We start from the raw sequence: 17,888 nt of genomic DNA on the forward strand, positions 1-17,888 counted from the left end.
AAACACCTTATTATGCTGGAGGAGCAGGTCTGTAAAGCAGTTGTTATTGCTGTTGTAATTCAAAAGTGTGCAAGAAAGTTAGCGTGCTATCCATATCCAAGGTGTTCGGAGAGACACAGCATCCCGAAGTAGTTCCTTCAGTCGGAGGAAAACAGCAATAACAAGCCTCAGATGAAAGCAGAGATTAAGGAAGGAGAGGCTGCAGCACAGGCTCTCTCTTCAGATAATTCAGCTCTAATCTATGCTCTGCAGGCGCGCAGTTTGCACCAAGAAGGTGAGCCAAGCACCTCTACAAAGATTTACTCGCAACGCTCAGCCTGTGTTATCGTGCCAGCTGAAGCCCTGGACACACGGTAGCACACACAAACACAACATTACACAGATGACTTCAGGCCTGTCTCATAAAGTTCAATCACAGCGTTCTGATATTCTCCGCATTTGATCCAGAAAAAAAAGGTATTCCTTTGTGATTTTCTCTTTTTCGTAGCAAAACTGTCACAGGCTGGGTCTCTGACCCAGCGCTCTGAGTTCATGTTTGTATTTGTCTCATTTTGTTATGTGATTTAGTTTGTGTTATTTCCTATCTGCCTTTAGTTTAGGCAGTTATTGTTCCTGGGTTTTCTATGTTTTGGGGTTTTGTATTTATTCATCACATATTAGGTCTGTTAAGTTGTGTTGTCATGTTTTAGTTTTAGTATTTCCTGTTTTATTCTGACAATGTCATGTGTTCTTTGTTTATTGTATTTAGCTTTCCTCTCCTGGTCCTGTCATTAGGTTTATGTCTGTCAGCTGTTTCCCCCATGTGTCTCCACCTCCCCTGATCACCTCATGTATGTATTTAAGCCCTTTGTTTTCTGCATGCCATTGTCAGGTCGTCTGCTCATCCATGTCTCATCTCCAGGTACCCATGTCAGTTCACTATGGTTAAGGTTTTTCATGTTTTGTTATTAGTTCACCCAGTTTAGGTTATTGTTTAGTTTTCACCGATGCCCTATTATTTTGTACCCTCGTTGCTAACCTCAATAAACGGCTTGTTTTGTTAATCCACACCACGTTTTGGTCTGCGTTTGAGTCCTCCTCTGCAACACATACGGTCTCCCCCAGTCAGACCGTGATAAAAACCAAGGAAATGATAATTAAACTCAACAAACTTCTTTCTTAGGGTTAGGACCATTTGCTTGATCAAAATAAATCAAACAGATGGCAGAAAATGAAAAACATGACTAATGAGCCTTAACGTGCATTCTGAACACTTCTGAGTTATACACAACTGATTAGGAGCATTTGTTTAGAGAAGACAGAGTCTAAAGTGGTCATGGTCAAAATTTGGGTTAAATCTACAGATGCAGATGTTGTTATAATTTCTGAAACTTGGTTAACTAAATCTATTACTAATGAAGACATTAACATATATGGGTACAATGTATATCGCACTGATAGGCCAAAAAAGGAGGCGGTGTAGCTATTTATGTCAAATCAAGATTTAATGCTTCGATTGTTCTGTCCCAATCGATATGCAAACAAATGGAGTTTTTGGCCTTGAATGTAGATATTGCTAATACTTTTTCGATAACCATTGCTGGGTGTTACAGGCCCCCATCTGCTTCAAAAGAGGCATTATCTTCATTAAAGCACCTTTTGGCTAAACTAAATTATACCGAACTACTAATGGCTGGAGACTTGAACTGGGACTGGCTAAATGCAACTTCTGGTGAATTTAAAGAATTCTGCGATTCAATTAATCTTACCCAGCTAGTCTATCTTCCTACCAGGCCAAATCTTAAATGCCCTGAAAAGTCTACATTAATTGATTTGGTTTTAACAAATGTACCTCATAAATTCTCTTCACTTGGTGTTTTCTGTAATGACCTAAGTGATCACTGTGTTGTTGCTGTTTGCAGAAATGCTAAAATTCCAAAATGTAAGCCACGCATAGTGTGCAAAAGGAATCTTAAACAATTTAATGAACAGGCTTTTCATCATGATTTGTCATTAGTTAATTGGGAAAAAATCGGACTATTACCAGATGTAGAGCTAGCTTGGACATATTTTAAGGAAAGTTTTATGGGAATTGTTAATAAACATGCCCCCTTACGGAAAGTTAGAATTAAAGGTCGAGAAAATCCTTGGTTTTCGCAGACACTCGCAGATAGCATACACAAGCGTAATAGAGCATGGGACAAGGCGAGACAAACAGATACTTCCACTGATTGGTCTGTTTTCAAACAGCTTAGAAATAAATGTACTTCTCTTATTAAAAAGGCCAAATCTGAATACTTTTTGTCTGTCACCACTGAGAACCTCAATGATCCACAGAAATTTTGGAAAGTAATCAAGTCTTTTTCCGCCAATAAAATGACTCAAACCTTTCCTAAATCTGTTGTAAAAGATTCAGTCTCAATTAATGATAAAACTGAAATTTTGAATTGTTTTAATGAACACTTTCTATCAGTGGGTTCCTTGTTTGCTTCTGCAGAAACTTTTTTAACAAATACTTGCCCAGAACTCTCTATGTTTTCTGGAGACTGTTTTAACTTTGTACCTTTTAGTGTTTATGAAGTGCATAAAGCTTTAAAGGCTTTGGATCACAGAAAACCTCCTGGTCCAGACTTGATGGAACCTTATTTTTTGAAGTTGGCAGCTGATTTTATTGCAGAACCACTCTCAATTCTATTTAATTTTTCAATTAAAACCAAAGAAATTCCAGCGGTTTGGAAATCAGCTTTCGTTTTGCCTTTATTGAAAGGAGGTGATCCATCGGTGTTGACTAATTATAGGCCAATATCAAATTTGTGTGTTTTATCCAAAATCCTGGAATCTCTAGTTTGTGACCAGTTGAAAGAGTTTTTGTACTCTAATGATATTGTCTCCAAATTTCAGTCAGGCTTCAGGAAAAAACACAGTACTAACACTGCCACTATGAAAGTGATAAATGATATTATTGTGGCACTTGATAAGAAATTGTACTGTGCGTCACTCTTTATTGACCTCTCAAAAGCTTTTGACACTGTTGATCATGCAGTCCTAAAAAACAGACTGCTCAGCCTTGGATTGTCAGAACATGCATTAGCGTGGTTCTCAAATTATCTGAAAAATAGAACCCAGTGCATTAAACTTGAAGGTCTTTGTTCTAAATTTGTTGCTGTCCACAAGGGGGTGCCACAGGGCTCAGTTTTGGGTCCCCTTCTGTTCCTTTTATATATCAATGACTTGGGTCAAAATGTCTCAGACACAAATTTGCATTTTTATGCTGACGACACAGTTATTTACTGTTATGGATCATCTCTTGCTCAGGCCATTGAAACTTTACAGAAAGCCTTTGTTGCTTTCCAGCATTCACTTATTCAGCTAAAATTAGTTCTCAATGCTGACAAGACTAAGCTAATGTTGTTTTCCAAGTCAAAGAAGGTCCCGGAGCCTATTCCAGTGGTGTCCACCCTTGAAGGAAATGTCATAGAGATAGTTCATGAATATAAATACCTTGGTGTCTGGATTGATGACTCCTTCACCTTTAAACCACATATAGAGAGACTAGTAAAGAAACTGAGACTTAAACTTCGTTTTTTCTTCCGTAATAAACAGTGCTTTTCTTTTGCAGTAAAAAAACGTCTTGTCACTGCAACCTTTTTATCTGTGATAGATTATGGTGACATTCTGTATATGAACGCTTCTTCTTCATGTCTTCTAATGTTGGACACGATGTATCATGCTTCCTTGAGGTTTATTACCAATTGTAAATACCTGACCCATCACTGTGATTTGTACTTAAGAGTAAAATGGCCTTCTTTGGCCATTAGAAGACAGGGGCATTGGTACACTTTTATTTACAAAGCTTTGCTTGGATTGCTGCCTCCTTATATTTGTACTTTGGTCACAAGGACAAATAGTGGTTCTTACTCCTTGCGCTCAAATGATCAGCTGCTGTTGTCTGTTCCCCTTGTCCGCACAGAGCTGGGTAAGAAAGCCTTTGTCCACTCTGCGCCTTTTTCATGGAACATGTTACAGAAAGACTGGAAACTAACTGAATTGTTGTCTTTAAATGTTTTTAAAACTAAATTTTAACTTTGTTTGTTCGTATGTATTTGTCTTGAAATGTGCTGCCTCTTGGCCAGGACTCCCTTGAAAAAGAGGTCTTTGATCTCAACGAGACATTCCTGGTTAAATAAAGGTTAAATAAAAATAAAATAAAATAAAGTGAAACAATACTTTTTATCTATTAAAGGTAGTGGCTTTTCATCTCTGGAAAAGTCCAGTTAAAACCTGAATTTTTACTAACTAGTAAGTGCGTATATTGACAAAATTTGACAAAGATTTTGACTCTTTATGCAAATTAATAATGACAAATATTTAATATTTGTTCATTTAATCCAAATCATTTAGTCTTATGTATGTAGCAGCGAACCCAAGCAGGATGTGTGTCCCTGTGAGTGTAGCAGGCCTGTGCACTGATGGATGTATTGTAGTATATTGTGAAAAACTGCTTGTGTGTTGTTCCATAGAGGTATTACTTTATTCGAATTGATAAGGAAACTACAGCCTACGTTCAAGTCGGTGGGGACAGAGTGTTTCTTGCTGAAAAGATTAATTCTTGGGTTGAATATCACTTTTTTTTAAATGACTTATATGCGCCCACACAGATGTTTTCATTTAGGCTGACTAAACCACTGCTCATGCAAAGCTACAAGTCAACAGAGCGTCATACCACACACTATGCACTATATTCTCTGGGCTGCACTTTGTTTCTGCAGGCACTAACCACAAGGGTGTTTCCAGGATTTTCTAAATGGAGTGGCACAGGGTTGACCAAAAATAAGGCAGCGGGTGTCTGCAGGAAATCACAATATCTGATCAGAAAATAATGTAGTAGAAAATTGGTATAGAAAACACAGGGTGCAATGCTTAGATTGAGTGACTGGCTCGGGTATACAGCAGATCAGGGGTGTCCAACTCCAGGCGTCAAGGGCTGGTGTCCTGCAGGTTTTAGATGTGTCCTTGATCAAGCACAGCTGATTTAAATGGGTAAATGACCTCCTCAACATGTCTCTAAATTCTCCAGAGGCCTGGTAATGAACTAATCGTTTGACTCAGGTGTGTTGACACAGGGTGATATCTAAAACCTGCAGGACACCGGCCCTCGAGGCCTGGAGTTGGACACCCCTGCAGTAGATGTATTAAAAAAATTTGTATTGTATTGAAAAACTAGTTTGTGAAGTGGATAAATGAGCATTTGGATCCTTAATTTAACTAAAAGTCATAATCCTACTTATGAAATATAGTGAAAGTATCAAACGTAAGAGTACTGTGACACTTTTGTAATCATGTATATTATATTATTGTATTGTGATTATTGACTCATTAATGTTCATATCACTTTAAAATTATCACTAGAGATGTTTTAATTACTTAGATAATACTAGTTAAATCAAACAAAAAAATACACAGTAATATATTAGTTTAAATCTGCAGAGTAAGAAACTACAGCTTTAAAATCTACTTTATCTTTTATTTCATTATATTTTATCTTGTAAAGCACTCTGAATCAATGTGATGTTTGAAAGGTGCTATATAAACCTACTTGCCTTGCCTATTTGTGGAGTACAATACAAGGTGTTTTCACTATAGTAGTAATAATAACGGTAATGGTTAATCCACCAGTATGAAATCATATTTGTAATGCTAATTCTTGTTGTTATCCATGATTTCGTTTGTTTTACAAAAAATCTGAAAAAAACAGCAACGCCGTTGTAATAAGATGCCAAATTACAGTCATTTACTTGCATTCCTTGACAGAAAAATTGGTGGTGTGCACTGGAAAACACAAGTAGATCAGTCTACATCTTTAAGTTGAAGCTGTTAAAAAAAGTGTGGAAAAAAGCTGTGGGATAAAAAGCATTCCTGTGATAGTAACTACATCACTACCACTTGAAATTTTTGAAGCTCTTTGTAGTTTCATTGCCTTGGTCCTAAAGGGACTGTGACTGAAGGAGAGTCCTAAAAATAGAACTGAATGCGGCACACTCAAATACCTGTAATAGCATGGGGTGTGGTGGTACTAACAAGCATAGTAATGATGTAGGTAATACCAGATGCAATAAAACCATGAATGCACGGTTCAAAGGAGGGTCTCATCAGGTTAATAATGAAATACACATGTATGTGGGTGGATGATGTTTTTAAACATACACTAATTCTGTGACTCGATGCTACTTGGGCAGCTTGTTTCAAAGCCTTTCAACACCTTTAGTTTAAAGCACCCTGAGGATCTGAGGCTGCACGCTGGCTCAAAGAGAATTAAAAATATAGTTTAGGGCCATGTAATCATATTTTAAATGCAAGCGCTATCATCTTGAAATCGGTGCCGAACAGGTAACCAGTGAAAATGAAAAGATGCCCGTATTTCATCTTTGTTATTCTTAAGGACCTAGCGGGTTCATTTGGCAACATGATAGAGAAATGTTGCTGATGCCACTAAAGCACAGGACGGCAGTATGCAAATAAGAAAATAAGGAAGACACACACAAGAAGGATTTGCTTAAAAACAGCTACCTTCATGTCATCAAAGTCATATGCTCTGGACCCATCTGTCATATCAGCACAATAAAGACTAAAATGTGCTTCAGTGTACGCCACTTATTTTTTAATCTATGACTTTATTACAGGATCATTGTCTTTTAAACAACTAACCGAATCCATTTTGTTCAGCAAAGTTGTTTTTTTGTGTGTTTTTTTTAAAGTTCCCCACAAGTCAGCATTTCCTTCACCATTTTTCCTACCAATTGGTTCTCTAAAAACCTCCAGCACATTCTTATGTTCCAACTCAGCAGGATAAGCTATAAAACTGCAGTTCATTTGTCTCCTCCGCAGATGGAGTATGTAGATGGCTACTGCCTCTTTCTGTGCTTTAGTGCTGTGGGCTGTGCTGTGGTATATGGTCGTGCTACTCAGCCTTCTTCTTCTCTGCACAGTTAGCCAGCTCTCAGCTGGCTAACTCCCCTTCAACTTTATTTTCCCCACACAGGAAAGAGGCATATGCCAAATGGACCATACACGGCGTGCTTGTGTGTGGGCGTGTGTGTGTGTATGTGTGTGTCCTTGATAAATGTTCTAGTCACTAAAAAGCTATTGAGATGTCTAGTTTGAAAGTTTATGTTTCAAACTATGATTTGTGATGAAATGGTGAAATAGTGAACAATAGACACCGGTGCAAACTCTTAAACAGTGTAACCATCTCCGTCACTGTCATGAGCAGATGTTCTAATGCCCCTGTGCAGAAGGCGCTGGGACTTTTGTCAGTTTAACTCCAGCACCGGGGCTGTTTGTGATAATCGCTGATAACGAGAATGTGCCATGAATTGTATCACCATCACATTTAAGCTTCGGTGCACCAGAAAACCTGCCTAGACTCTGAGCTCATGCATTTCGCACTGCCAGTTACTGTTCAGGGATGAAAATACTGATAATTTGCTTCACTATTTTGGTACAAATTGGAAATTTCCTGGAAAAGTAGCCCAGAGAGCCAGTCATTCATGCAGTTATGGTTTCATGCTGACTCAGTGAACTACTGCCAAAGAGCAAGAGGGCATAAAAAACAAGAAAAGAAAAAGGTTTTGCCCGCGCACGTCACTCCAATTCTGTAGATGACTCGCCCTGCAGCCACGATTGAATCCACCTAAGGCACGTAGCTCATGCTGGCTGTCTGACTGCTTTGGCTTGTTAACTTGGGTGCAAAAATTAAAAGCAAGAGGTTCTGTGAGCATCACAAACAGAGGGCACAGGGGGGTCATAGCCTGTTGTTCTTTTTTTATCCAGGACTGTAATACGGAGTTTGGAGGTGAACTTCACAAAGTAAATTCTACTAAGCTACCTTTACCTTTCTGTTGAGGTTTGACTTGTGTGTATGTGTGTGTGTGTCTGTGTGCACATTGTCTTTAGTTTTAATGAGCAAATGTTTGCAGACTTTTATCTGTGCACAGCCTCACACGGCGACTAGCTTGTCTGCAGAGTCCCGTTCCAACCGACAGAGTTTAGCAAACTTGTTTTTTAGTCTACACAGTTGATGTCAGGCTCGTTTTAATAAAGTTCAGGATGGATCGCGATGGCAGGTAGTAAACACGACTCAGCTACTGGCCTGAGAAGCGTGCCTGGACATGGAAGTAAGAAAATAAAGAGAACGGGTGCCTTAAACTGAACCTCAGTATCTGCTCCTTTTGAAATGTGTTTTCCAGTCCACTGCACTGGAATGTTCTCTGGACAGGGTGTTTTAGGTGACTTGTACTGTGCTATTATAGGATGTGTTCGAGCACATGTCCTCCTTTTTCAAGCGGGCAGGCTTGATCACAGTCTGGCGAAACTGTGGCACGAGACAGGCATCGTGAAAAAAGCCAAATAAGGCAAACCGAATCATACAATAGAAACACTGAAAAGTCAGATTGTGAGCAAAAAGAAAAAGAGCAGTGGCACAAAATGTGAGGAGCAGGCCGAAGCGCTCTCGCAGCACAGAATGTTAAGCACGATGTGTGCACACGCCAGGGAGGAAAGGGGGAGGGGTGGGGGGGGAAACCGTGCTCCGGCACAGTACAAGCCAACCGCTTCGAGCATGTCTGCGACCATACTAAACTATCGTTTTCTGTTGCCGAAGCCAAACGCTGACCTTTTAATAACACCACTCAGTTTGCAGTGGCACAGACCTCCCTGGAGAGGGATATTTACATTTTTATACCCGCGTGTCACATTTAGAGATGGATGTTTAGAGCCGCGTATTCACTGAATAAATCCTTCAGATGTCAACATACTCAAGGACAGGGATTCCCTGAAGTTATGAGCCATCCTTCTGAAGTGATGTTTACAGCTCTCTTGAGAAAAGCACCAGCTTTTTCCCTTTGCTCAATAGACTTGTAATTTAAACATAAAATCCAATCTGTACATTCTGAGGAGACATATTCATTATAGATGTGTTTGACTTTGAAAATATTTGCTTGGACTGGCAGCCGTTCAAAGGGACACTTTCAGCAAGCATCTTTGAGAGGCTGTCCTTTCTTTCAGGGATAGTTTTGCAGGTGATTCTAGATCAAGCTTAGCTCAACAAACTGAAACCATGTGACTTCCAGTATTAACCCTTATGCTGCTTCATTCAAAAAAATTATATTTATTTATATTAATGCCCAACATGTTGACTTTAAGTAATTTTCCATGTAAATTACTTGAAGCATTTGACTTTTACCTTAATGTTAGCGCCCATATTGAGTAATACATTAAGTAAAATGGCATATGAAAGCGTTTATGTTCTCAATACAACAATGTGACAATGATGCCAGAGCTCGCACTGCATGGATATATCTTAAAATCTCAAGAATCCAAAGACTTCAACCAAATCTGCTCTAATTAAATGATTAACGATAAAGGGTCGCAAAAATTATGACGAAACGTCCGAATTTTAAAAGGAATAGATTAGTCATCAGGAGACATAAGTACCTTCTTTGTTTGAGCTCTATATAACATTATTGTTCAATGGAACATTATATGACTTCACAATGACACAAAAAGATTATTATGCAACATTATTTCCATCTTTACAATGGTGACATTTTCACAAATGACCTATAAAAACAATGCAGATATATAACAGCAAAGAAACCTTTTTAGTGTGTGCATATGGAACTATTAGAGGACGTGCATAAGCAGTCTCCATCTTCTAGATCCATAATCTAATAGAAAACATACAGAAACAAACAGGGAAACACAAAAGCTGCTCAATGTGAACTGAAATAATGAGCAAAACAGAACTCGTTAATAGTTACTCTAAATGCTCCGTGAGATGTGTCTCGTGCCCTCCTGGGAAACAGAACCAGAGTTGCCTTAGATATATTATGCACAGAGCTGTTTGTTCCTGAGTCCTTGTACCTTTTCAGATCTCTGGGTGCTGATGAGCTCGGATATGTGCCTGCAGTCAGAACATAATCCAGGTCAAATAACGAGACAGATAAAATGAATCACTGCTCAGGACCGAAAGGTGTTGGGGCAACTTTGATGACTTTTTATTTTCCTTTCACTACGACCCGCGAGGGCCCCAGTTGTCAGGATTTTAAGGACATTTGATTGACTGCTGATTAGAAGTGTTTTTATTGCAGAGGGCCAACTTCCTGTTACCTTAAATATATATATTTTCCCATTATGGTTGCATTCTGCAAGGCCATCTAACTAAAGAATGTGTTTACAACCTCGCGGGTGAGACGATCTTTGTTTAATTGTCAGTTTTCATTTTATGTAACTCGTGATTTATATTCTATGCTGAAACTGTTTATCTACAGTCCTTGTTATTTCTTATTAAATTATTACTTGTCTGCTCTTGAAAACTAAGGAGCAGCTTGTTTTTAAGCCTGCAGAAATGACACCATTTGCAGTGTTACTGGTCAGCCCTTCGGTATGAACGCCACGTCTGACCTTGACGTCACTGAGCAGTCTTTTTGTTGAATCACTTTAGGCATTACAGCCTCCGTAATGTAAGGTGTTTTACCTTGGTGTGGACAGGCGATGATGACATTCACACGCTTTATTGCACCATAAACAACTTCTACTTATAACAAGTCTCCCCAGAGGATGCTATGGTCCAAATTAGAATATAAAAGAGCTCAAATAGGATCTCAAAAACTTAATTTAAGTGACTTTAATAAAAGTGGTCACATTCAGGTGAGACACGGAGAGCAGCCAAAGCATGCTAAAAGATTTTCATAGCAACTGAAAACATGCCTGCACATCCAGCGATTGATTCAAAGGGTATATTTCTGCATTATGCTAAAAACTGATCAACCTATTTATTAAGACGTCTCATTATGTGTTTAATTTAATGATGATGGTCTTTATAGCTATGTTAATTAGACCAAGTCTCATCATGATTAAATATTCATTTCTTGGAAATGGTGCAATCAGTTCTTTCCAGAGTGAATGGCATGCATTAAAGTTTCACATCTAGCTCAGCTCAAGCTGTGGAATACCACCATACCTATTTTAGCCTTTTCTTAAGGGAATAGAATGAGTAGCTGTTTTGCTCCTGTGAGCAGTCATTAAGTGATTGAGCCTTGAGAAACAAAGAGAAAACAGATTGTGTCACACACTTTCTGCTGTGATCACACACACACACACACACACACACACACACACACACACACACACACACACACACACACACACACACACACACACACATTAAATTGCTAAAAGTTATATAGAGCGCACATAAAGCTACTTCTGGCTGCTCCTGGCACCACAACATGTAGCTCCACATGTTTAAACTTTTGTGGGATGAAGCTGTGGGATCTATCGCTTGATCGGCAAACGTGTAAACCACTACACTTTTCAAACAGGGAAAAGAGCAAAAACTCACATGGCTCTGTGAGACAGAGCCTTAGTATTCTGTTTATATTAAGGCTAGTTCACTAGCAAGAACACTAGCCATGTTTACACTGTGTATCGATTAGTTAAACACACAGATCGAATCAGTACCTCACCTTACAGTAGTATGTAAGCTTGCGAACATTTCATTTCAAATTCAGTTAATGAATTAATTTCACCAATTTGGCAGGCAAACTGCTCTTTTGATTACATCATCCCTCAATGTGTGTGGGAGATAAAGTGAGAACACAAGGAGAAGGAGGCTAGCTGACATAAGAGAAATCCTTGGTTCCATAGCATCAGTCTTAAGTGATGTCAAACTGTGCCACGTGTAGAAATCTAGCATTTATACATCACACTGCTTGATGAAAGACTTCACTGTGGAGTACACTTGTGTTTCATCCCTTGAAGCTCCTCCAGAAGGCTTCTCTGTCCTCATCTCCTAAAAGCGCAGTTCAGGAAATGGGGGGGGAAAAGGAGCCATTGTTTGAAATGGGTACAGGAAAAAATAAGTTAGCATAATGAAATCCACCAAGTGAAACAAAGTGTTAGTCATTAATGATCCGATTTATTTATTTCTCAGCAGAAATAGCGTCTCGGGAGGACCAGAGTCACCAGTGCTGAAGGGATGGGAGAGGTAGCCAACCTGGATGTTTCCATTAAAGTGTCAAATAAAGCTTTGCAAAACTTGAATCAAGGCTTTTACTATTAACAAGGAAAAGTAGTTAAATGTTTTGCATTTAACTTCAGCCTTTCAGAACAGAATGTCCTGTTTGAAAAACATGCGATAGTCGTGCTTTATTCTTCTTCAGTAAACGTCCTTTTAATGTTCATTTCTTCTGCCTGTAACCTATTATCGCCACTTTTGAGAAGGCTTGGATGTTTTTGGTATGAACACTCGTGCTTGGGTGGATTTGTTTATATGTGTGGGTGCTTATGGAGCAATAGGTGGACAACTGCCGACTGCATTCAAAAGCGATTAAAATAGTTTGCTATTTGTCACGATCAAGGTTTTTTATTTGGACTTTCGTGCATACCTTTGCAAATATTCACAGGGATATTGATCTTTTCTGATCCTTTCTCAGCGGAAAATTGAATTCTACCAAACGTATTTATTTAGTTCCCGGTTACATCACACCTGGTTGGCCAAAGCCCCCTACAAATATCCCGAATGCTGAATTCATTCTCAAGTGCCTCTGTATTTGAACCATTATGTGAACCACAATACACTTCTTAAAAGGAGATTCTGTACTCCGCAATGGTTGGATAGTCAGGGCAGAAGCCAAATGGACATAGAGCCAAATTGTCTGTGGTGCTCTGGAAAGAGAAAAAGGTGGTATTGTTGTTCACTCTCGCCTCCCCCAGCAGGGAGGCTTTGGGTTTGTTCCTGGTAGATGCGCTTGATGCTGTGCTTTTCTCTTCACACCCGGCTATGGTCGAGAGCTTAAATACAAACAGGAGGTTTTGCAGGAAAGAAAAACATGGCCTCTCTCCATCTTTAGCCACAGGCATTCACATAACTAAACCTTTTAAATGGATTTCTATAACCACTTAGCTGTTCAAGAATTTTTACCAACTATGAATAAGATTTAATTGTTGTTGTTCTGCCAGCGCAAGTTTTTGAAGGAGCTGTGTTTATCTTATGATAACACTTACATTAATATTAATGTTAAACTGTATTTGAAATTCTCTTATATTCTGCTTTGATTTCTTTTTTGTCTCAATTACTTGATACTTTGTGGTATTGTAGGCACACAGTAGAGCTATGCTGGATTTTGCAGCACATTTGGCAACACAAGGCAATTTAATTCCAGTTCAGTTTATTTTGCTTTGCCCATATTGAGGCTTCTTACATGGAACTGTAAATTCAAAACAAAGCAGCAGGTCTTTTCATAAGGTGAGGTGATTACAAGGAGAAATTAATCTATTAAGTGAATGTATATAGTGCTACTGCTACCATGATCAATAATTAATTTCCAGTTTTGTCTATGATATGTTTGAACCCCAGCCCAAGATTTCTAAATCGATTTTTTTTTTAAATAATTGCTACCACTTAAATCCTCCTTGTAATTAAAATAGCTCAGACTGGATGCCCCCTTATCTGGAGGTCTTTCTGGTCTGGAATTATTATAGAGTCTTTACCTTATGATAGTGGTTTCCAACCCCCGGGCCACGGACCGGTACTGGTCCGTGAGTCGTTTGGTACCGGGCCGCGAGAGTTGAGGCTCAGGTGTGAAATTTATGGTTTTCAAGCATTTTATCGTTAACTCTGTTTCCCTGGGTCTATTCACGTGTTGTAGTTGTGTGTCTTATTTTGAAAGAAATATTTACGTGTTACTATAGCGACCAAAGAGCATTAAGGGGCAGAGAGGAGAATGTTGTTGCCACATTTCAGGAGGACACTGCTAATAAAGTTACACAATTACACAGTGAATTCACGTTCATTATTATATTTACAAAATACCACAGTTTTTGTCTTGGTCGTATCATTTTATTTTGTTGTATTTATGTTGTTTTTGTTATATTTAAACCTTAAAGGCTGTTCCGTGAAAATATTGTCTGACATTAAAACGGTCCGTGGCGCAAAAAAGGCTGGGTACCACTGCCTTACGATATAAAGCAACTTGAGGTGACTGCTGTTGTGATTTGGTGCTACATAAACAAAACTGAATTGAATTGAAAATGTCAGCTTACATGTTTGCAATGACAAAGAAAACATCCTAATATTGAACAAGTATAATGTTTGTCTTACCATCATCCTAGTGGGTGTTGGAAATCCTCGGTCACACAGTGTGGCTGCTGGCGGGTTGCTAGTTTTTTTTCCTTCTCTCTCATTTCTACTATGTTTAGTTTAGCTGTGTTTCACAGTTGGTTATTCCACATCACTTCCTGTTTTATTTTGGTACCATTTGTTGCCTATGCATTGTGTTTAATTTTACTTCCCTTGTCTTGTTATTCTGATTTAGCTTAGGTGTGTTTAGTTCCCCAGCTGTGTCTAATTTCCTGTTAGCCTGTTAGGGTGTGCGTCTGTATTAAAAGCTTCAGCTTCTTTTAGCTCTCTGTTGTGTTGTATTGTTTATTATCCACCATCCACTGTTGTTCTCACCCATGTGTTTTCACTGTCCTCATCCTTGCATGACACCATCAAAATAAAAGCTTCGCCTTACCTTTGAAACCAGCATGTTTCAAAAGGTGCAACTTTTACTTTGAAAGTGCAAAGTCTCCATTTCTGGTCACACAGTTCATGGTTTCACTACTGCTTAACAATTAATTGTTGAGCTTTTGTAGACAACTTATCATCTTCCATGTCCCCGTGGCACCAATTTCACTTAGCAACAGCTAGCAACTACTCTGCAATTCGAGTTAATCAAATGCTGTGGGAATACACATTTTTCCCTGGTAACTGGTGGGTAACAGGGGATCGCTGACCAGTCTCTAGGCTTGCATAACTGGGCCCCATCTCAAGCATGCCAATATTTTACAAACAGAGATAGAAATTAAAAATCCGTTCATTGTCATATAAATGACATTGTCAATGTCATTTATATTGATACAATAAGTACAGTGGGGCAAAAAAGTATTTAGTCAGCCACCGATTGTGCAAGTTCCCCCACTTAAAATGATGACAGAGGTCAGTAATTTGCACCAGAGGTACACTTCAACTGTGAGAGACAGAATGTGAAAAAATAATCCATGAATCCACATGGTAGGATTTGTAAAGAATTTATTCGTAAATCAGGGTGGAAAATAAGTATTTGGTCAATAACAAAAATACAACTCAATACTTTGTAACATAACCTTTGTTGGCAATAACAGAGGTCAAACGTTTACTATAGGTCTTTACCAGGTTTGCACACACAGTAGCTGGTATTTTGGCCCATTCCTCCATGCAGATCTTCTCGAGAGCAGTGATGTTTTGGGGCTGTCGCCGAGCAACACGGACTTTCAACTCCCGCCACAGATTTTCTATGGGGTTGAGGTCTGGAGACTGGCTAGGCCACTCCAGGACTTTCAAATGCTTCTTACGGAGCCACTCCTTTGTTGCCCGGGCGGTGTGTTTTGGATCATTATCATGTTGGAAGACCCAGCCTCGTTTCATCTTCAAAGTTCTCACTGATGGAAGGAGGTTTTGGCTCAAAATCTCACGATACATGGCCCCATTCATTCTGTCCTTAACACGGATCAGTCGTCCTGTCCCCTTGGCAGAAAAACAGCCCCATAGCATGATGTTTCCACCCCCATGCTTCACAGTAGGTATGGTGTTCTTGGGATGCAACTCAGTATTCTTCTTCCTCCAAACACGACGAGTTGAGTTTATACCAAAAAGTTCTACTTTGGTTTCATCTGACCACATGACATTCTCCCAATCCTCTGCTGTATCATCCATGTGCTCTCTGGCAAACTTCAGACGGGCCTGGACATGCACTGGCTTCAGCAGCGGAACACGTCTGGCACTGCGGGATTTGATTCCCTGCCGTTGTAGTGTGTTACTGATGGTGACCTTTGTTACTTTGGTCCCAGCTCTCTGCAGGTCATTCACCAGGTCCCCCCGTGTGGTTCTGGGATCTTTGCTCACCGTTCTCATGATCATTTTGACCCCACGGGATGAGATCTTGCGTGGAGCCCCAGATCGAGGGAGATTATCAGTGGTCTTGTATGTCTTCCATTTTCTGATGATTGCTCCCACAGTTGATTTTTTCACACCAAGCTGCTTGCCTATTGTAGATTCACTCTTCCCAGTCTGGTGCAGGTCTACAATACTTTTCCTGGTGTCCTTCGAAAGCTCTTTGGTCTTGGCCATGGCGGAGTTTGGAGTCTGACTGTTTGAGGCTGTGGACAGGTGTCTTTTATACAGATGATGAGTTCAAACAGGTGCCATTCATACAGGTAACGAGTGGGAGACAGAAAAGCTTCTTACAGAAAACGTTACAGGTCTGTGAGAGCCAGAGATTTTCCTTGTTTGAGGTGACCAAATACTTATTTTCCACCCTGATTTACGAATAAATTCTTTACAAATCCTACCATGTGGATTCATGGATTTTTTTTTTCACATTCTGTCTCTCACAGTTGAAGTGTACCTCTGGTGCAAATTACTGACCTCTGTCATCATTTTAAGTGGGGGAACTTGCACAATCGGTGGCTGACTAAATACTTTTTTTGCCCCACTGTAGCCACATCAGAAAGAAAGAAATTTTAGCAGGCTGATGGGAGGAAAAGGGAAAGAATAAAAATAAATTACTGCCCCTTACATCACTGCTAGTCTCTTTTTGTGCCTGCACCCCATAAATGTGTTAAAACTTGCTACTGAGCACATGAGATTACATTAGCTTATCAGGTATTTGATCACAAACCACAAGGCGAAATAAAATTTTGGGGACATGAACATTTAACTATAGTTCTTTGGTAATCCATCCAGTAGTTGAGACATTTCCTCCCAAACCACAAAACCCACTCTGCTGGTGTTGCCAGAAACTGGGAGATCATCATAATAAAATGTCCATCCTTAAAGAATCACGAGTCTGTATAAAACTGATCATCAGGCTCACTAAAACTATTTTAATTCAAAAACTGTAAAATATATTCATATATGTTGTTCCATATAGACATCAAAGGGTGTTACAATCACATCCTGCACATCCCACACAAAACTGGAGAGGCAGGTCCGGCCGTGACAGTTCTTTAAGCAGTGATCCATGATAGGCATGTAATGGTTTGCAGGTTGAGAGAGAAAGGGGGACCTTCTGGGCGCTCTGTGACCTGAACACGTCTTTCTGATAAACCGTCATGGGGCACTGCTGAAAAATTCGACACAGGTGAGGGATGCTGGTGAGATGGTCTCGCTATTATCATCCATCACCAACAAGCTGTTTTGCAGTATGTATTTGTTTGACACCCATGAATTTATTCTCTGTGGATGAAAACATACACTAGTCTGTTCCACAGATATTGTGTTACAATCTCACTCGCTGTAATAACAATCATAAATGAGCCATTTCAGAAAATATAGTAAGCTTGTAGCCATATACTGTGTTCTTATAAAAACCAGCAATAACACTTGGAAATGTGTTGAGATCGAGTAAGATCAGAAAGTAATGAGCAGAAGGAAAGAAGAGGAAAAACAACCAAACTAAATGTACTCGTGTGACATTTAAACACAATTTGTGATTACATAATAAAACATAACAAGATCACCAAACTATGATGGTGTATTTCCAAAAGCACTTTAAACTGAAAGTCCCTCTGATACCAGACAGCCACCGTGAGCAGTTACTTTGCAGAAAATCTTAGGAGATATTATGTTGTAAATAACTCAAGAGAAGAAAAACTGATTAAACCTGAAAATTTGCACACCTGAAGCAAAAATATCATCAAATGTCACAATGTCGCATCAAACAACAGTCTCTGTCTTTGAGGATGTTTTGCTTAAATTTTTGATTAACCATTAAAGACACACCTTTCTCTAGCTTTTTTGATTCAATATTTGCCTTGAAGCAGATGAT

The 17,888-nt window shown here is 39.3% G+C and overlaps 1 protein-coding gene across 1 annotated transcript in view; it reads right to left on the reverse strand.

The window, feature by feature from the left end:
* The window catches only part of LOC309708914 (uncharacterized protein), a gene marked incomplete at its 3' end in the record, with an annotated part of 63,524 nt that overhangs the window by 19,005 nt on the left and 26,631 nt on the right, over positions 1-17,888 (reverse strand). The window contains exon 3 of the mRNA XM_082537265.1: positions 11,741-11,830. Within this exon, the coding sequence (XP_082393391.1) occupies positions 11,741-11,830 (90 nt within the window). The remainder of the gene's footprint in view (positions 1-11,740; positions 11,831-17,888) is intronic.

The sequence above is a fragment of the Aulonocara stuartgranti genome (assembly GCF_965226115.1).
Source record: "Aulonocara stuartgranti genome assembly, chromosome: 6".
Taxonomy (NCBI): domain Eukaryota; kingdom Metazoa; phylum Chordata; class Actinopteri; order Cichliformes; family Cichlidae; genus Aulonocara; species Aulonocara stuartgranti.